At 66.1% G+C, this 19,324-nt stretch overlaps 1 protein-coding gene across 2 annotated transcripts in view; it reads left to right on the forward strand.

The window, feature by feature from the left end:
* CELSR1 (cadherin EGF LAG seven-pass G-type receptor 1) overlaps positions 1–19,324 on the forward strand; it is a 131,387-nt gene that overhangs the window by 91,580 nt on the left and 20,483 nt on the right. For both annotated transcript variants that reach the window (XM_051962839.1, XM_051962838.1), the window contains exons 6-23: positions 2,245–2,402; positions 3,560–3,723; positions 4,638–4,763; positions 5,849–6,015; positions 8,196–8,381; positions 8,873–8,986; positions 9,687–9,861; positions 10,218–10,359; positions 11,856–11,976; positions 12,676–12,859; positions 13,351–13,452; positions 14,053–14,147; positions 15,023–15,232; positions 15,403–15,586; positions 15,929–16,072; positions 16,488–16,689; positions 17,139–17,306; positions 19,036–19,162. In XM_051962839.1, the coding sequence (XP_051818799.1) occupies positions 2,245–2,402; positions 3,560–3,723; positions 4,638–4,763; positions 5,849–6,015; positions 8,196–8,381; positions 8,873–8,986; positions 9,687–9,861; positions 10,218–10,359; positions 11,856–11,976; positions 12,676–12,859; positions 13,351–13,452; positions 14,053–14,147; positions 15,023–15,232; positions 15,403–15,586; positions 15,929–16,072; positions 16,488–16,689; positions 17,139–17,306; positions 19,036–19,162 (2,769 nt within the window). The remainder of the gene's footprint in view (positions 1–2,244; positions 2,403–3,559; positions 3,724–4,637; positions 4,764–5,848; positions 6,016–8,195; positions 8,382–8,872; positions 8,987–9,686; positions 9,862–10,217; positions 10,360–11,855; positions 11,977–12,675; positions 12,860–13,350; positions 13,453–14,052; positions 14,148–15,022; positions 15,233–15,402; positions 15,587–15,928; positions 16,073–16,487; positions 16,690–17,138; positions 17,307–19,035; positions 19,163–19,324) is intronic.

Here is a 19,324-nt window from a genome sequence, read left to right on the forward strand (position 1 = left end):
TCGGTTTGCCATTGAGAAAATGGGGTTCCCGCTTGCCAGAGCGGCTCTGAGGTTTGAGGCTGTGAGAATCAAGCAGTGAAGCTTTGTCTGTTATGGAACCTGCCAGAGCTGGGGGGTGGGGGGGGAATTGTCAGTGCGGGGAAACTGAGGCAGAGGTGATGAGGGACGGGGAGCAGGTGCTCCACCTTCCTCCTTCCAGAATTTCCACCTTCTCCTCGAACCCTAGCTTCTGACATCCAGAAGAGAAGCGGCCGCAGGGCTGCCGGTGTCAGCCAGCTTTCTCCGCAGAGGGGGCGTGGGAGGGGCTGGGGGACGCCTGAGGCCCGGCTGGCACAGAAGCTGCGAAGCCACTGGAAGAAAGTGGGAGGCGGCAGGACCTCGGGGTCAAACTGCCCCTGACACTTATTCGCTGTGGGACTTCAGACAAGTAGCGCCCTCTCCCTGGGCCTCAGTTTCCCCCTTTGTTAAATGGGGATATTCCCCTCTGCCTCATAAGGGAAAAATCCTGGAGGTGCTTTAGGAGTGGGGGCCAGTCTCCTGTGCAGCAAGATAATTGTATGAACGGCAGGCACCCGTCGGATTTATCACGTTTCTACCTTGTTTAACATGTATTGGACGACTTGCCATCTAGGGGACAGGGTGAGGGAAGGGAAGGGCGGGGGCAAAACTGGAGCGCGAGATGCTTCCAGGCTTAATGTGGAAGATGATCCCTGCATAGGTTTGGAAAATAAAAAGCTTTAATACAGAAAATAAGAGGATGATTAAAAAAAAGAAACGGCGGCCACTGCCACCCACTGTCCTCAGCGGGACTCGTCATCTTTCCTCCGAACTAACGTCGAGTGAGCTCAGTGGGAGATCACTACACCTCCCTACACCACTCGCTCGCTTTCTCCCTACAACAGCTCTTCCAGACCCTTTTATTACTCTTCAGACCTTCCATAGATCTCTATTCTAGGCTCCCTCCCAGCCCTGACATCCCCTGTTCTAAGCTCCCTCCCAGCCCTGACCTCCCCTGTTCTAGGCCCCCTCCCAGCCCTGACACCCCCTGTTCTAGGCCCCCTCCCAGCCCTGACACCCCCTGTTCTAAGCTCCCTCCCGGCTCTGACATCCCCTGTTCTAAGTTCCCTCCCAGCTCTGACACCCCCTGTTCTAAGCTCCCTCCCAGCTCTGACATCCCCTGTTCTAGGCCCCCTCCCAGCCCTGACACCCCCTGTTCTAAGCTCCCTCCCAGCCCTGACACCCCCTGTTCTAAGTTCCCTCCCAGCCCTGCCATTCCCTGTTCTAAGCTCCCTCCCAGCCCTGACATCCCCTGTTCTAAGCTCCCTCCCAGCTCTGACACCCCCTGTTCTAAGCTCCCTCCCAGCCCTGACACCCCCTGTTCTAAGCTCCCTCCCAGCCCTGACACCCCCTGTTCTAAGTCCCCTCCCAGCCCCGACATCCCCTGTTCTAAGCTCCCTCCCAGCCCTGACATCCCCTGTTCTAAGCTCCCTCCCAGCCCTGACACCCCCTGTTCTAAGCTTGCTCCCAGCCCTGACATCCCCTGTTCTAAGCTCCCTCCCACCTCTGACATCCCCTGTTCTAAGCTCCCTCCCACCTCTGACATCTGTTCTAAGCTTGCTCCCAGCCCTGACATCCCCTGTTCTAAGCCCCCTCCCAGCTCTGCCATTCCCTGTTTCTGGGCCCCTCCTGACCCTTTCCCTTTTTTTTTTTTTAATAATCCCTTTTAATTTTCCAAGTATGTGCAGTTTTCCGCGTTCCCTCATGCAGTCTTGCGTTCCAGAATTTTCTCCCTCCTTCCCGTGCCCTGAACGGCAATCAGTCCAATACAGGTTAACCACGTGCAGTTCTTCCCTGCACATTTCCACAATTATCATGTTGCACAAGGAAAATCAGATCAAAAGGGAAAGGAAGAAGAACCACGAGAAAGGGAAAACGAGCAGACCCAAAAAAGGCGAACACACGGGCTGTGATCCGCCCCCAGCGCCCGGGTCCCTCTGGCTGCCGACGGCCTCTCCATCCCGGGTCTCCGGGAACCGTCCCCGGTCACCTCCCTGCTGGAACGAGCCTGATGGTCGCCTCTCCGTCATGTTTCCTCCAGAGCAGTAACCCCCCTTTCCCCCCTGCGCCACTCCCGGCGGCGTCCCCCCCTTTCCGGTCCCCGCCCCAGCCTTTCTGCGCGTGCCGGCGCTCCCTGGCCGCCCCTCATTCACGTCTCCGGGGCGTCGGGCCCCGCTCTCCCCGCAGCCCCACATCGGCCGGCTGGGCATCCCGCACGGACCCTCGGGGGAGAAGGTGGCCGTGGTGGCCGTGGACGAGTGTGACACGGCCGTGGCCGTGCGCTTCGGCGGCCTCCTGGCCAACTACAGCTGCGCCGCCCAGGGCACCCAGACCGGCTCCAAGAAGTAAGTCTCCCCGGGCCCGGGGATGGAGGGGCTGGGGCGGGGCTGGGGGCCGGGGCGGGCCCACGGTTCTTCTCCTGCCCTGGAACAGCCCGTTATTCTCGGCCCTCGCTGTTAGGAGCATCAGTGACCACGGAGTTAGGATAGCGTCCCGGCCCAGCCTCCTTAGCCGTCCCGGCCGCTTACGTTTCCCCGGGAAGGAGGTCCCGGAGACCTTGGCAAGTCCTGGCCACTCTGGCCTCAGTTTCCCCCTCTGGAAGATGAGGAGACCGGACTCCGCGTCCCCCGCTCTCCCTCTGATCCAGAGCAGCCGGGACTTGCCGAGGGGCTTCCTCCCAGCAGCCGGAGCGCTCAGGCCGTGGCCGTCCCGGCCCCCCTTCCTGGGCGCCTCGGGCTTCCCTGCCCCGCGGCCTCCCGGCGGGCAGCGGCACCGGCAGATGGCGCCCGCCCGGCTCCGTGGGCCAGGGCTTCCTCCTGCCTCGGGCTGCTGCCCCTCCAGTGCCCAAGTCCCTGGGGGGCCTAGGGCCGAGACTCCAGTTGGACAGTTTGGGGGCCACAGACAGGGCTCCGAAGCCAGGGCCCGGCCCGGCAGGCCGGCTTTTAGCACCCGGGGGTCTTAGGGCTCCCAGCCGTCTGTTAGACTCTAAAATACAGGCCCTGGGGGTCCCTCCCGCCTCTGCCTCTGAAGCCCAGGGAGGGCACGAGCCGCAGGTTATAAATCAGAGTGCGACTGAGCACTGACTCAGCGCATCCGAGACCCGGCCTGGGCTCAACGACGCCCGAGACCCAGAGACAGAAAGTGCAGCAGTGCCCGCCCTCGAGGGGCTCGTCCCGCAGCCCACCCGCCGTGGGGGCTCCGAGGCGCCCGGATGCGGGAAGGAGGCTGCCCAGGGCCGGCTGGCACTGTCGCGCCCGGGGGGCTGAGGAGACAGAGACGAAGGGGAGAAGGACAGGGAGACTGCGGCTCCAGGAGGGCCAGCCTGGAGGTGCCAGATGAGCTGTGGAAGGAGAGACAGGGACGCACAAAGGGAACAGCCCCGGAGAGAGAGAGCCAACTTAGGGGGAGCCTTACAGGCCCATCTTCTCCCCCAGAAAACAGGGAGCCATCGAAGGTGTTGGAGGGAGGGGGTCAGGGTCGTGCAAAGGCTCGTTTTGTTTAGGTCCCTGGACCTGACGGGCCCCCTCCTCCTCGGGGGCGTCCCCAACCTGCCCGAGGACTTCCCGGTGCACAACAGGCAGTTCGTCGGCTGTATGAGGAACCTCTCCATCGACGACCAGGCCATCGACATGGAGAGCTTCATCGCCAACAACGGCACCCGAGCAGGTACACGCGGTCTCGGCGTTGGCAGAGGGGGCGCAGGAGGCCCAGCTAAAAATGGGTATGCAGCTACAGGCAGGGTACGCCGGGGCAGCCCCCTGGGAGGGGGAGGGGGTTATCATGTTCCTACACGGAGGAAAGGGGAGAATTGTCACTAACTACAGTGGATCAGCAGCCCCAGGTTCGAATCCTGCCCTTCTGCACAAGTCCCGTCTCACCGTGCCTCAGTGTCCCCATCTGTAAGATGAAGGCAGGACCCGGTGGTCCCTGAGGCCCGGAGTTGGAGTATAAAAAGCTGGGTGTAATTGTCAGCCCTGGCGCTTCCTAGTCACGTGACTGTGTAGCTTACTTACCGTGGCTGAGCCTCGATCTACTCATCTGTAAGATGGGCTCCTTAATACTTGCCTGCACATGGCAAGGGAAGCGTTTCTTAAGTCGCCAAGTGCCAAGGAAGGGGTCGTTATTAATCACCTGAGAGGATTTTTCACTGGCCGTCTCCCACGGCGAGGGTGGAAGCTCCTCAGCCCGTGCGGGTCAGCTGGTCAGCGGGAGGGCCGTCCCCTTTAGGGGAGTGATGTGTCCGGGCCCCCGGGCAGGAGGTGCAGAGGCAGGGCCCGCGCCCAGGACCGCCTGGCTCTGAGGCTCCGCCCCACCGCCCCCCCACTGCCCCCCACTCCTGGGGAACCCAAAGGCCCGGGGCCGGGCAGGGAAGTGGCCCCCCTCGCTCTTGGAGCTCCCCGGCCGCAGGTCCAGGATGCGCCGGGGCCTGGGTGTGAAGTTAAGGGGACGGTGCCCCTGGAGACCGAGCTCGGAGCCGCCGCGGCCCCTTCTGCTCCCGGGGTCGCCCCGGCCCGAGAACACGGGGAGGCCGGAGGGGGCGTCCTCGCGGCGCTGAGGGGAGGCTGTGCCGTCCTTGGCAGGCTGCGCCGCGCAGGAGAACCACTGTCAGAGGATCTGGTGTCAGAACGGGGGCACGTGTGTGAACAAGTGGAACACGTACATCTGCGACTGCCCGCTGCGGTACGGGGGCAAGAACTGCGAGCAGGGTAAGGGCCGGGCCTGGGCCGGGGGGTTCTGAGGGTGTCGGGGCCGGGGGGGCTTAGAACCGGAGCACAGGGGATGTCCCGGTGCCCTGGACCGTGGCCCTCATTCAGTCCAATCCCTGTGTCTGAGAGAGGAGGTGAATGAGACCCAGCCCGCCGGGGGCGCGCCCTGCGTTAGGACCGGATGAGTGGGCCCTCGCCCTCTGGAGCCCGCCCCCCGCTGCTCTGGGCGCTGCTCTGGCTCGGCCCGGAGGCCTCGGTCATCACGGGCAGCTTCTAAAAGGATGAGAGAGCGAACTTCACTCCCGATGAGACACCCCCCCCGTGCCCCAGGGAGCCCGTGTGGGTAGAGAAGCTCCGGCAGGGGGTCCCCGTGGGGAGTATCAGCGTGTCCCTCAGCAGCCCCTCCCGGTGCCCCCGGGTACCGGCCGCCTCTGCTGGTGTCAGACAAGGGCAGGGGAAGCTGCTGGGGACCCGGGCTCTGTGTCCCCGAGGAGCCCCTGCCTCCCATGCCCTGCGGTGCCGCAGCCCCGTGACATGGGATGCTATTGCCCGTTTCCCAGATGGCCGACAGGTGTCCGAGGCTGCCCCCCAGCCTCTGCCCGCGCTCTCCCATTTTCCCCTCCGCTCTCACCGCTGCGCTGAGGCCGGGCCGGGCCCCTTGATCTCCCCCATCGTGCCAGTCCTGTAACAGACTCTGGATCTTCTACCCCCACCTCCCTGACCCCTGGCCTCTCCCCTGGGGGGTCCTAAAGGCTCCGGGAGGCTCCTTCCTGTGCCGGGGGTCCCTTTCCAAAGAGTGAAGAGGAGGGGGAAGAGAGTGCGGGACATGACGAGCCCCTCCCAGTTTGTCTTAGAGCGGCTGATAACGGGGCATCCCTGCTGTGCGCCCCCTCCCCCGTGGGCTGTCGGCACCTTGAGGGCAGGCCGCCATCTCTTTTCACCTCCAGATCTGGGATCCATTCCTGGTTCTTTAGCTGTGTGACTCTGGGCCGGGCTCCAGCCCTCTCTGGGCCCGAGAGGGTTGCGGCATCCCCCGACCCTCTGCCCACTGGGTGACCCCCCCCTTGTCTCTGCACCGTTCACAGCCATGCCCCACCCCCAGCGCTTCAGCGGCGAGAGCCTCGTGTTCTGGGGGGATCTGGACATCACCATCTCGGTGCCCTGGTACTTGGGCCTCATGTTCCGGACCCGGAAAGGGAGCGGGACGCTTTTGGAGGCCAGCGCGGGGGCGTCATCAAAAATCAGCCTCCAGGTAAGGGGGGTGCTTCCGGAGCCCCGTGGCGGCTGGGAGCGAGCCTCGGGGCCATCAGTCCCCACTCTGGCCCTGTGCCCCCTGCCCCGTGGCGAAAGGCACGCTGAGAGCTGCTGAAAGCCACGGGATCCCCGGGCTGTAGGGGACCATCCCTATGAGCTGGAGCAGGGAGCAGCGGCGGGCGCCTGACGCCAAAAAGAGAGAGGAGACCATCCTGGGCTCGGGGAGGGGGCCATCCAGGCTTTTGGAAAAGCGGGCCCATTCCTGCCCGTTGGAGAAGCGCTCCCATTTCCTGAACAGCCTGAGTGCAGGCGGAAGTCGCCTCCACCCTCAGCTGGGGAGGAAAACAGACACGGGTCAAAAAGACAGCCGCCGGACAATTAAAGGAGGGCCTGGCCAGTGGCCGGCTGCCCCGGCCTCCTCTCGCCCAGAGGTGAAGTGCACAAAACAGGGGGGTTAGGATGTCCTCGGCCCTGAAACCCTGGAGCCAGGAAGGCCCGAGCCCCAGGCCCAGCTCCAAGGCCCAGCTCCCAGTCCTGCTCCCAGTCCTACTCCCAGTCCCGGCCCCCAGGCCCAGCTCCCAGTCCTGCTCCCAGGCCTGGCTCCAAGGCCCAGCTCCCAGTCCTACTCCCAGTCCTACTCCCAGTCCCGGCCCCCAGGCCCAGCTCCCAGTCCTGCTCCCAGTCCCGGCCCCCAGGCCCAGCTCACAGGCCCAGCTCCCAGCCTGGCTCCCAGGCCTGGCTCCAAGGCCCAGCTCCTAGGCCCAGCTCCTAGGCCCAGATCCCAGGCCCAGCTCCCAGTCCCGCTCCCAGTCCCGGCCCCCAGGCCCAGCTCCCAGGCCTACTCCCAGGCCCAGCCCCCAGGCCCAGCTCCCAGGCCTGCTTCCAGGCCCAGCCCCCAGGCCCAGCTCCCAGTCCTGCTCCCAATCCTACTCCCAGTCCCGGCCCCAAGGCCCAGCTCCCAGGCCTAGCCCCAAACCCAGCTCCCAGGCCTGCTCCCAGTCCTACTCCCAGTCCCGGCCCCCAGGCCCAGCTTCCAGGCCCAGCTCCTAGGCCCGGCTCCCAGTCCTGCTCCCAGTCCTACTCCCAGGCCCGGCTCCAAGGCCCAGCCCCCAGGCCCATCTCCCAGTCCTACTCCCAGGCCCGGCTTCCAGGCCTAGCCCCAAGCCCAGCTCCCAGTCCTGGCCCCCAGGCCCAGCTTCCAGGCCCAGCTCCTAGGCCCGGCTCCCAGTCCTGCTCCCAGTCCTACTCCCAGGCCCGGCTCCAAGGCCCAGCCCCCAGGCCCAGCTCCCAGTCCTACTCCCAGTCCTACTCCCAGTCCCGGCCCCAAGGCCCAGCTCCCAGGCCTAGCCCCAAGCCCAGCTCCCAGTCCTGCTCCCAGGCCTGGTTCCCAGGCCCAGCTCCCAAGCCCAGCTCCCAACCCGGCCCCCAGGCCCAGCTCCCAGTCCTGCTCCCAGTCCCGGCCCCCAGGCCCAGCTTGCAGGCCCAGCTTCCAGCCTGGCCCCCAGGCCCAGCTCCCAGTCCCGGCCCCCAGGCCCAGCTCCCAGCTCCCAGCTCCTGGCCTGGCTCCTTGCCCAGTGCCCAGTGCAGCCCCCGCTCTGACTTAGGCGCACCGACTGTAAGAGAGTGAGAGCCTCTCACTGAGTGGCCTCCCTGCCTCAGGTGACTTGTCTTCGCATCCTCCCTCTGAGGCTGTGGGTCCTGCCTTGGGGGGGGGGGGAGAGACAGGTCGAGGGCACAGTGGGCTTGGCTTTGGGTGAAGTTCTGGCCGGCCTCCCGGCGGGGGAGGCCCCCTCCATGCGGGCCCATTGCGGCCCCCAGCCCCCTTTCCCCCGGGCCTGGGGACAAAGCCCTCTGTAAGCCCTAATGCTCCGGGTCTGACGAGCCAGAACACTGCCCATTGTGCTTCCGGTAGCCCTGCCAAGAGTGGCACCCTGTGCCCCGGAAGAACCACCTTCCCTCCTTGGTCCAGGCTGTTCTGTGAGGTCAGAAGCACAAATAACCTCATCCCCACTTTGCAGTCAGGGAAACTGAGGCTGGGAGGGAGGGGGTGCTTGCCCACGGGCAGGACAGGCAGAGCCGGCGCCTCTGAGCCACGAGCATGGGGCCGGGCCACAGGAGAGGGGCCCTGGAGCGTCCCTCCCACGGCCAGGAGCGAGCCTCCCGCTGCCTCCCCAACAGATCCTGAACAGCCACGTCGACTTCGCCGTGTTCCACGGACCCTCGGAGGTGGCCTCCATGAGGCTGGGCAGGTCCCGGGTGAGCGACGGCAGATGGCACCACCTGCTCATCGAGCTGAGGAGCGCCAAGGACGGCAAGGACATCAAGTACCTGGCCGTGATGACCCTGGACTACGGGCTGGATCAGGTGCCTTCTGCAGGGCCAGGGCCGGGTCCCCGAGCCCCTGGGCCCCCGCAGGCTGAGCTTCCGGTGTCCCCGCGGGCCGAGCTTTCCATATCCCTGGTGCCACCGGGGCTGGGTCCCAGAGCCTCTGAGCCCCTGTGGCTGAGCTTCCAGTGTCCCTGGTGCCCCTGGGGCTGGGTCCCAGAGCCCCTGGACCCCCTGCGGGTCGAGCTCTGGTGCCCCCACGGGCCGAGCTTCCCAACCTGGTGCCCCCGGGTCCGGGTCCCAGAGCCTCCGGGCCCCTGTGGCTGAGCTTCCGGTGCCCCCACAGGCCGAGCTTCCCAACCTGGTGCCCCCGGGTCCGGGTCCCAGAGCCTCCGGGCCCCTGTGGCTGAGCTTCCGGTGCCCCCAGGGCCGAGACTCTAAGCAGGAGTTCTTGGGGCCTGAGCATAGCAGAAGGCGGCTCCCCTTGAGGCACCTCTGACTCAGACCCCATCGGGGTTCCTTCCCGACAGAACACGGTGCAAATTGGCAACCAGCTCCCCGGCTTAAAGATGAGGAGCCTGCTGGTGGGCGGCCTCTCCGAAGACCAGGTCACGGTTCGGCAAGGCTTCTCCGGCTGCATGCAGGTACGTGCGCCCGGTGCCAGCCAGCTCCGTGCCCACCCACGCAGCCTCTGGCCCCCGTCCCTCCCGGCTCCCGCGAGACCCCACGTCACGCGCTTTGTCAGCCTTCGGTAGATGCCAGCTAGCCTTTACCTGCTATATCCTATGTTACTGTTATTAAGATTTCATTCCTCTCTCAGAAACAAAGAGTAAAAAACAAAGCAGAAAACAGATAAATGACCTAACAAGTAAAGGATTTGTCCAAACTGACAGCTGGTGTTCCCCCACCTCTGCTGGGAGGGAGGGAGCCCACTCTCCCCCGGTCCGATCCCGGCCTCCCCCGGCCCGATGTGCCGAGGACTTTTCCTTGCAAGTTCCCTGCAGACAGGAAAGGCCCATTTTACAGAGGAACAACTAAGGTCCAGAGCAGGGAAGGCACCAAGGACTGACCTCCATCTCTCGTATGGGGGAGCGTCGCACCTCGAGCCCAGCCCTTCTGGCTCCACGTCCAGGCCGTTCTAGCTCGCCGTCTCCCTTTAGCGTCGGCTCCATCCAAGACCCCTGAGGCCCCGGCTCTCCGAGCCTCAGCTCAGGCCTCCCGGGCCGCCGGCGGCCCGGCCTGTCCCATCCCCAGGCCCGCAATCCCAGGCTTCCCCAGGAAGGGGCAGCCCAGCCCCCACCCCCCACCCCCGTCGTGCAGCTGAGCCAGGTCTTCTCGCCACAGGGGGTGAGGATGGGGGAGACGTCGACCAACATCGTGACCCTGAACATGAAGGAGGCCCTTAAGGTCAGGGTGAAGGACGGCTGCGCCCTGGACAACCCGTGCGCCTCCAGCCCGTGCCCCGAGCACAGCCACTGCACCGACGACTGGGACAGCTACTCGTGCACCTGCGACCCAGGTGAGAGCGGCGGGCCCGGGAGAGAGGGGGCCGGGGGGAGAGCGTGGGGGTCTGTGAGAGAGAGCCGCGTGCAGGTGTGTGCACTGTGGGTCTGCGGGCAGGTGAAGGCGTGAGTGCAGGGGACGAGTCTGAACGTGGACAGGGAGGGCGTGAGTGTCTGTATGTGCAGGGATGCGAGTGTGTAAGTGCACTTATGTGTGGGAGTGAGGGGGCAAGTGTAAGTGTGTCCCCTCCCATTCCAGAGCCCCCACAAACACTTAGGGGGCCGCCACAGCCCGAGGAGGAGCGCAGGGGGTCCCCGAGGTTTCCTTCTCGGGTGCCGGGCCCTGCATCGCATTCTCTCCCCGCTCTCCTAGGGTACTTTGGGAGAGACTGCGTGGACGTGTGCAACCTGAACCCCTGCGAGCACGTCTCCACTTGTGTCCGAAAACCCAGCTCCGCGCAGGGCTACGCGTGCGAATGTGGGCAGAGCTACTACGGACAGTACTGCGAAAACAAGTGAGGGAGCCTCTTAACTGCCGGGGAGCGGGGCCGCAGCCTGATAAGCAGGAAACTGGTCCCAGAACGGGGAAGGTCAGGCTGGGGGGGCTAGAACAGGGAAGGTCAGGCTGGGGGGAATCTAGAATAGGGAAAGTCAGGCTGGGGGGGCTAGAACAGGAAGGTCAGGCTGGAGGGAATCTAGAACAGGGAAGGTCAGGCTGAGGGGGCTAGAACAGGGAAGGTCAGGCTGGGGGAGGACCTAGAACAGGGAAGGTCAGGCTGGGGGGGCTAGAACAGGGAAGGTCAGGCTGGGGGGAATCTAGAACAGGGAAGGTCATGCTGGGGGGAATCTAGAACAGGGAAGGTCAGGCTGGGGGGAATCTAGAACAGGGAAGGTCAGGCTGAAGGGGAAGCTAGAACAGGGAAGGTCAGGCTGGAGGGAATCTAGAACAGGGAAGGTCAGGCTGAGGGGGCTAGAACAGGGAAGGTCAGGCTGGGGGAGGACCTAGAACAGGGAAGGTCAGGCTGGGGGGGCTAGAACAGGGAAGGTCAGGCTGGGGGGAATCTAGAACAGGGAAGGTCATGCTGGGGGGAATCTAGAACAGGGAAGGTCAGGCTGGGGGGAATCTAGAACAGGGAAGGTCAGGCTGAAGGGGAAGCTAGAACAGGGAAGGTCAGGCTGGAGGGAATCTAGAACAGGGAAGGTCAGGCTGGGGGGAAGCTAGAACAGGGAAGGTCAGGCTGGGGGGGCTAGAACAGGGAAGGTCAGGCTGGGGGAGGACCTAGAACAGGGAAGGTCAGGCTGGGGGGAAGCTAGAACAGGGAAGGTCAGGCTGGGGGGAATCTAGAATAGGGAAAGTCAGGCTGGGGGGGCTAGAACAGGGAAGGTCAGGCTGGAGGGAATCTAGAACAGGGAAGGTCAGGCTGAGGGGGCTAGAACAGGGAAGGTCAGGCTGGGGGAGGACCTAGAACAGGGAAGGTCAGGCTGGGGGGGCTAGAACAGGGAAGGTCAGGCTGGGGGGAATCTAGAACAGGGAAGGTCATGCTGGGGGGAATCTAGAACAGGGAAGGTCAGGCTGGGGGGAATCTAGAACAGGGAAGGTCAGGCTGAAGGGGAAGCTAGAACAGGGAAGGTCAGGCTGGAGGGAATCTAGAACAGGGAAGGTCAGGCTGGGGGGGCTAGAACAGGGAAGGTCAGGCTGGGGGGGCTAGAACAGGGAAGGTCAGGCTGGGGGAGGACCTAGAACAGGGAAGGTCAGGCTGGGGGGAAGCTAGAACAGGGAAGGTCAGGCTGGGGGAGGCCTGAGATAAGGAAGGTCCCCTGGGAGCCCTTCCTTTTCCTCCAGGAGCCCGACTGGCCTTGGGTAATGGCCTGGGCCGCCCAGTAGCGTCCCATACCTCCTGGTTCCGTGCCATCCTCCGCTGAGGTGCCCCGGCTCCCACCAGCTGGGCGGAGGGTTGCTGGGGGCCTCTGCCGGCCAGAGCCTCAGTCCACGCCCTTTGCCTCCCCACAGAATCCACCTCCCGTGTCCCAAGGGCTGGTGGGGAAACCCCGTGTGCGGCCCTTGTCACTGTGAGGTCAGTAAAGGCTTTGACCCCGACTGCAACAAGACCAACGGAGAGTGCCAGTGCAAGGTAAGTGGTGGCCAGCTGCCCCCCAGAGGTCGCCCCGCTCCTGCCCCCCCGCAGCAGGAAGAGAAGCTGCGCCCGAGCCAAGGCCGGGCCGGGCGGCTGCGGCTAGGGGCGGAGGCCCGGATGTCGGGGACGGGGGCCGTGGCTCGGGTCAGGAAGCAGCGGGGAGCCACGGACAGCTTCCGAGGACAGGAGGGCCGGGCCTGGGCGGGAAAGCTGCAGAGCAGGAGACTGAGGCAGGGAAGATACAAAGTCTCCGGGTTAGTCTAAACCTTTCTCTGCACACGTATATTGTATCTAGGATATACTGTAACCTATTCAACATGTAAAGGACCGCTTGTCGTCTGGGGGAGGGGGTGGAGGGAGGGAGGGGAAAAATCAGAATAGAAGCGAGTGCAAGCGAGTACAGCATTATCTGTAAAAAATTACCCTGGCATGGGCTCTGTCAATAAAAAGTTATAAAACAAAATAAACTTTTCCCAAGAAGACCGGGAGCTCCAGGGGGGCTGAGCCTGGCTGTGGGCTTGTCCCGAGAAGAGCATTTCTGCATACAGTAGGGGCTTAATAAATGGTGGCTGAGTTGACCTATACATTCTTGGTCTCTCTTCTCCCTCGTTTCTTCTGATCTTCCCTTCCCTCTCACTCTGCCCCTCTCCCCCCTCTCCGTTTCTGTCCCCCCCCCGCCCCGCGCCCCTCCTCCAGGAGAACTACTACAAGCCCCAGCACCAGGAGGCATGCTACCCGTGCGACTGCTTCCCCTACGGCTCCCACACGCGCACCTGTGACATGGAGACGGGCCAATGCGCCTGCAAATCGGGGGTGATCGGGCGCCAGTGTAACCGCTGCGACAACCCCTTTGCCGAAGTGACCACCCAGGGCTGTGAAGGTGGGCGCCGTCCCTCGGGGGCCCTGGCGGGGGGCTGCAGCGGAGGGGCCCCGGGGTCGGCCGCCGAGCTGCGCCCCCACTCACCCCGCTTAGGGTTTGCTTCACCAGGATCATCAGCTCACCGCCTCTCAGATCTCAGGCAGCTGTCCTTGTCACACAGAGGGGGAAACTGAGGCCTGGGGGGGAGGGGTGTGCCGGAGGTCTCCTGCCCCCCCTCTCCCTCCCCTCCCTCTCTCCCGCTGGGACCTCTGCCGGGGGGACACGTGGGCCCTGGGGGCGGGAGGTTTAGGAAATGGCCCCCGCGGTGCAGCCAGAGGTCCAGTGCAGCAAGGACCCGGCCTCGGGCAGAGTTGGGGCCGTCCGCCCCCCTCCCTCTCTGGCGATGGGGGCACCCAGGCTGCTCTGAGGCGGTTCTCGGAGCCCCCGCCCGGCCCCCGGAGCGGCGCTTCTCCCTAACGTCCGGCGTCTCGTGTTTTTTCCGGTGAGTCCAGTGATCTACAGCGGCTGTCCCCGCGCGTTTGAGGCCGGCATCTGGTGGCCGCAGACCAAGTTTGGGCAGCCGGCGGCCGTGCCCTGCCCCAAGGGATCCGTGGGTAAGCGTGAGCGTGGACCGGTCCCAGCCTGCGTGGTTGGCATGGCAACGGAGCAAGGCAGTCGGCGGGCGGGGGCAATGAGGGGGGCTGGGGGCTGCACCCCCCCACGAGGGGGCCAACGAGGGGGACTGCAACCCAGCTCACGAGGGGGCGACGAGGGGGGCCAGGGGTGGACCCTGGGGAATCCTGTGCGAGTGCCTCAGGGAGATGCTGAGGGCTTAGTGGGGGCCCTTCAGGCCTGTGCGCGAGGGGCCCCCGAGTCCTAGAGAGCGCCGGGGATGGGCCAGCGGCAGACTGCGGCCCCGAGCTCCAGGGGCCTGCCCGTCCCGCCCCACACCTCCACCGGCCTGGGGACCCCTCGGGGCACACGGCGCTTGCTCTTCCATTTCCCCCCTGTGCTTTTGCCCAGGCCGTCCCCTTGCCCAGGATGCTCCCCCAGCTCTCCCCAAGACCGCGCCCTGGGCCGTGCAGGGTTAGGGTCTTTATTCCGCCTCACCTCCGGCGTGTTTCTGGTGCGCCCTCGGTCCCGCCTGGGCCTGTGCCAGGAGCGCGCTGGGTCGGTCGCGGGGCTCTCACCCGCTGCTCTGCCTCGGTCCCCAGGGAACGCCATCCGCCACTGCAGCAGCGAGAAGGGCTGGCTCCCCCCGGAGCTCTTCAACTGCACCACGGCCTCCTTCCTGGGCCTGAGGACCATGGTAGGAGAGCGGCTTCCCTCCCTCTTACTGGGGAGGGACAATGATGCCCTCGGGGGGCCCTCTGAGCCAGGCTGGTGAAGGGCAGGTGCCAGCCCCCCCTCCAGCTGTGGGCGCTGGGACTTCTCCCCACTGGCCCCTCCTGCCAGCGGCCCGGCTCCCGGGGTGCCCATGGCTGGGCGAGCTTGGGGGAGGTCGTGCTCTGGCAAGGCCATGCGGAGGCATCCAAGGGGAGTGCCAGTGTGGGTGGGCACCGATGCCAGTGTGGGTGGGCATCAATGCCAGTGGGGTAGGCACCAGTACCAGTGTGGGGGTGGGCATCAATGCCAGCATGGGGTGGGCATCGATGCCAGCATGGGGTAGGCACCAGTACCAGTGTGGGATAACACCAGTGCCAGTGTGGGTGGGCATCGATGCCAGTGTGGGTGGGTACCAGTGCCAAGGATGCCCTTGGTTCCCCACATCTGCAGAGGGCCCCACAGTCAGCTGGAGTTTACTCAGGGCCCCTGCCCGGTTTGGGCGATGTCTGTGGAGTGGGATGAGCTGCATCCCGGTCGGTTCTGGAGGCCGAGCCCTGGGCCCCCGCCTCCTCCACAGTCGGCGAGTGCCCCCCGTGCTGCCAGGGCCCTGCCCACTCCGGGGAAGGAAGGATCACCAAGGGGAGGGCTCTGTGCCCGACCTGCACTCGGCCTGAAGCGGGCGCTCCACACATGGGATGGAGGAACCGACTGGCACTGAGCGGGAGAGCTTCCAGGACCCAGGAGGTCCGGGGGGCACCCGGGGGATCAGATCGCGGCCCTTTTCCGCGCTCGCATTCGCAGCCAGGATCGAACAGGCAGCGCCGACTCTCGGAGCTGAGCTTTCCTCTCGCGTTTCAGAACGAGAAGCTCCGCCGCAACGAGACCAGGATGGACGGGGACAAGTCGATCCGGCTGACGCGGGCGCTGGAGAACGTGACCAGGTCGGCCGACGTCCTGTACGGGAACGACGTGCGCACCGCGTACCACACCATGCTGCACGTGCTGCAGTACGAGAGCCGGCAGCAGGGCTTCGACCTGGCGGCCACCAGAGACGCGGAGTTCCACGAGGTGGGGGGCGGCCGGGGGCGGGGGGCGGGGGCTGCCCAGGAGCGGGGCTGGCGGGCCGGGTGGGCGTCACTCACTCGCTGACCTACTGGCGCTCAGAGCGGGGGGATAACCCCGGCAGAGCGGACGAGGGCTCGGGGCCGGGCGCCCCTCACCCGGCCGTGTCCCCCCAGAACCTCCTGCGAGCCGGCAGCGCCCTCCTGGACCCCCGTCACAGGGACTCCTGGGAGCAGATCCAGCGGGCCGAGGCGGGCACGGCGCGCCTGCTCCAGCACTTCGAGGACTACTTCTCCAACCTGGGGAGGAACATGCGGAGGACCTACATGAAGCCCTTCGTTATCATCACGGCCAACATGAGTAAGCCCCGAACGGGTGGCCTGGGGGTCCCGAATGCAGCTGCGACCTCCGGCTCCTGCTCCCTGGGGCTGCCGGCTTCTGTTCCCTGGGGCTGCCGGCTCCCGCTCCCTGGGGCCCAGGGGCGCACACAGTCTTGTGTTTAGTCCTAACTTCCCCAGGCCGGCCCAGCACCTGCAGGCCGGGAAGTCAGGGGGGAAGTCCTGGGGAGGTGCCCCTTGGGCCTCGGGGTGGGGGCTCCCTGTCCTGCACCTCCCCGGGGATCAGCCCCACTGCTGGGAGCTCTGCGGACACAGGGGCCCCCGCCCCGGAGCCCCGCCCCCGACCGAGGCCGCTCTCTCCCAGTCCTGGCCGCCGACATCTTCGCCAAGTCCAACTTCTCGGGCGCCAGGGTGCCGCGCTTCGGCGAGATTTACGAGGATTACCCCAAGGACCTGGAGTCGTCCGTCCTCTTCCCTGCCCACTTGTTCGAGCCCTCAGACAGGAGAGGTAGGCCCGGCCTCCCCGGAGGCAGCTCTCGGCCCCCGCTGTCAGGGGCACCGGCCGGGGTCTCGGAGCTCCTCCCGTCGCCGAGCCCCTTGGTCTCCTCAGTGCGCCCAGCGCGCCTCTGACAGAGCCTGGCCCGTGGGAAGAGGACGAGACCCCTCCGCCGGGACCTCGGCACTGGGCCAGGAGGCCAGACTTCAGCACACACATTTGGGGGCCCACTCTAGGTGGGGGGCACTGTGGGGATCAGCAGCCTCCCCCAGGGCAGGTTTCTCTGGAGGTTGGTCCCCTGGCCCAGCCGTCCCTCAGCTTCTCTCTGCTGCCTGCCCTGCGGTTGCCCCCCCCCGGCCCCCCTAACCCCCCACCTGGGCCCGCCCTCTGGCCCAGCCCTTCTGACGCTCGGGCACCAACCTTGCAGACGCGGCCACGGCGAGACCCTCCAAGCACAGGGTGACCCCCAGAGCGGAGCCGGCCGACCTGGCCCCCGGGGACCCCCTGGCGAAGAGGAGGAAGCGGCAGCCGGACGAGTGGAGCGAGCACGCGGTGGCCCTGGTCCTCATCTCCCGCTCGCTGGGCCAGCTGCTGCCCGAGCAGTACGACCCCGACCGGAGGAGCCTGCGGTGAGGGCCCAGGGGCCCGAGGGCTCTCCCTCCCCAGGGCCCTGCAGCCAGGAGCGGCCGGGGGCCGGGGCAGGGCCGGGGGGCGGGGCTAAGGCTCCCAGCCCACCTCTGGCAGGTGCCGCCTGGGGGCGGGTCACCCTCTAAATGCCAGGCCCGGACCCCCGGTCTCCCCAAGTGTGATCGCACAGAAGGGGCCCCTCGGAGACAGAGGGACGGCGGGACGGGGACGGAGGGGCAGGGGCAGCAGGACGGCGGGACGGGAGCTGGGGGACGGAGGCAGCAGGACGGGGGGATGGGGGCAGGGGCAGCAGGACGGGGGGATGAGGGCGGGGGGACGGAGGCAGCAGGATGGGGGGACGGGGGACAGGGGGAAGGTGGGACGGGGGCAGCAGGACGGGGGACGGGGGTGGGGGCAGGGGGATCATGCGGCAGGCCCCCCCCTCCCCCAGGCTGCCCCATCGGCCCGTCATCAACACCCCCATTGTCAGCGCCCTGCTCCACAGCGAGGGGGGCCCGGCCCCCGGCCCGCCGGGGCGCCCCCTGCTGGTGCAGTACACCCTGCTGGAGACGGAGGAGAGGAGCAAGCCGGTCTGCGTGTTCTGGAACCACTCCCTCGGGTCCGTGCTGGGCTCTGGCCCCTCAGGCCTGGGGCTGGGAGAAGCGGTGGGGACCATGGGGGCGCTCTGGGGCTTCTCCCGGGCCTGGCGCACAGTAGGTGCCGTGTAAACGCGCGCTGTGGCTGTTACTGCGAGGAAAGGCCTGAGCCCGGCGCACAGTAGGTGTCGTGTAAATGCGCGCCGTGGCTGTTACTGCGAGGAAAGGCCTGCGCCCGGCGCACAGTAGGTGCCATGTAAACGCGCGCTGTGGCTGTTACTGCGAGGAGAGCCCTGAGCCCGGCGCACAGTAGGTGCCGTGTAAACGCGCGCTGTGGCTGTTACTGCGAGGAGAGCCCTGCGCCCGGTGCACAGTAGGTGCCGTGTAAATGCGCGCCGTGGCTGTTACTGCGAGGAAAGGCCTGCGCCCGGCGCACAGTAGGTGCCATGTAAACGCGCGCTGTGGCTGTTACTGCGAGGAGAGCCCTGAGCCCGGTGCACAGTAGGTGCCGTGTAAATGCGCGCTGTGGCTGTTACTGCGAGGAGAGCCCTGCGCCCGGTGCACAGTAGGTGCCGTGTAAATGCGCGCCGTGGCTGTTACTGCGAGGAGAGCCCTGAGCCCGGCGCACAGTAGGTGCCAAACACAGGCTTGCTGACTGAGGTGACATGAGTGAGGTCCCTGGGGGACACCGACCTCCAAGGACGTGGAAGGCGAGTCCGGCCCCAGAGGGCACTGGCCGCTGCGCCGGGCCGGGGGCACACAGGGGCCTCCCCCGTTTCCCTCCTTCCTGGGGCTGGAGGCCGTTTTCCCCCAAACAGAGGCAGCTATAAAACGTCCTAACCGTTTTCCTGGCAGAAGCGGCTCTCGGCCTTCCCCAGCCACAGCTCTTTGTTTCCCCAGAGAAGCAGCAATTAGTCGCTGCTTTTAATCGCCCACCTCCGGCCTCCGTAAAGCACCTTTCATCCAGGCACCTTCAGAAGGGGGAGGCAGGTCCCCAGTAACTTTCACAGCCCATTTAATGGATGAGTAAACTGAGGGTGGAGGTGGGGAGAGCCACTTTCCCAGAGCTGAGCAGGCCGCGGGCTCCTCCCCCCGCTTTCTTGGCTTTGAGGTCCCACTTTCCGTGCGCACTCGTCTCCGAGGGGCCCATAAAAGGCTCGGGGATCCTCGCATGAAAGGCTCCCTCTAATAAATGGCGCCCCCACACCAGGGCTCCATGGGCCCTTCTCAGCCCCCCCTCCCCCGACTCTGCAGCCTCTCGGTTCCCTTCCCCAGGGCTGTGAGGAGGGCTCGGCTCCCTCGGCCCCTCGGCCCCTCCGCCCACGGGCAGCCCGGCGCTCAGTGCCCACGGCCACGCCTTCCTTCCCAGGCCTGGTTTTCAGCCCCCCGGGCAGGGGCGGACAGCGGGGTCAGGGCGGGCACCAGCCCCAGACGGGCCTGTGGAGCCCGCGCCCCACGCCTGCTGCCGCAGGAGCCCTGGGCCCGGGCCCCGAGCCTGTCTGCCCCCAGCCGGGGCCGCAAGAGCGGGCGTCACCCAGAGGCCTGGCCGGGGCCCAAAGAGAAAGCCGGGTGGAGCGTCCCCCGGTGCCCCTCGCTGGGACGGAGCCGCTCCCCAGGCCCCAACGGGGGCCGTAACACCCGGGGAGAGGCGGCCGCGGGGCTGGTCCCGGTGTCCCAGCAGGAGGGGGGGGCCCCCGGGGCCAAAAGGGGAGGGACCCACCGGCTGTCGTCTCAACGGTCCCTCTGCCGCAGGAGTCGCAGCGCCGGGGGCTGGTCGGCCAAAGGGTGCGAGCTGGTCTCCAGAAACAGCAGCCACATCACCTGCCAGTGCGCCCATGCCAGCAGCCTGGCCGTGCTGATGGACGTCTCCAAGCGAGAGGTGAGACGCATTCTGGGGACGGCTTTAGGGCCCCCGCCCGGAGGAGTTGTTTAATGCGGAGAGAACGTGATTCTGAAAAGGGCCCCAAGCTTCTGCAATGAGCGCGGGGTCCCCGGGACACAAGCTCTAAAAACCCAGCTTAACTTGGGGGGTGTCGGGGCT

Source organism: Antechinus flavipes, chromosome 5, assembly GCF_016432865.1.
Source record: "Antechinus flavipes isolate AdamAnt ecotype Samford, QLD, Australia chromosome 5, AdamAnt_v2, whole genome shotgun sequence".
Classification (NCBI taxonomy): Eukaryota; Metazoa; Chordata; class Mammalia; order Dasyuromorphia; family Dasyuridae; genus Antechinus; species Antechinus flavipes.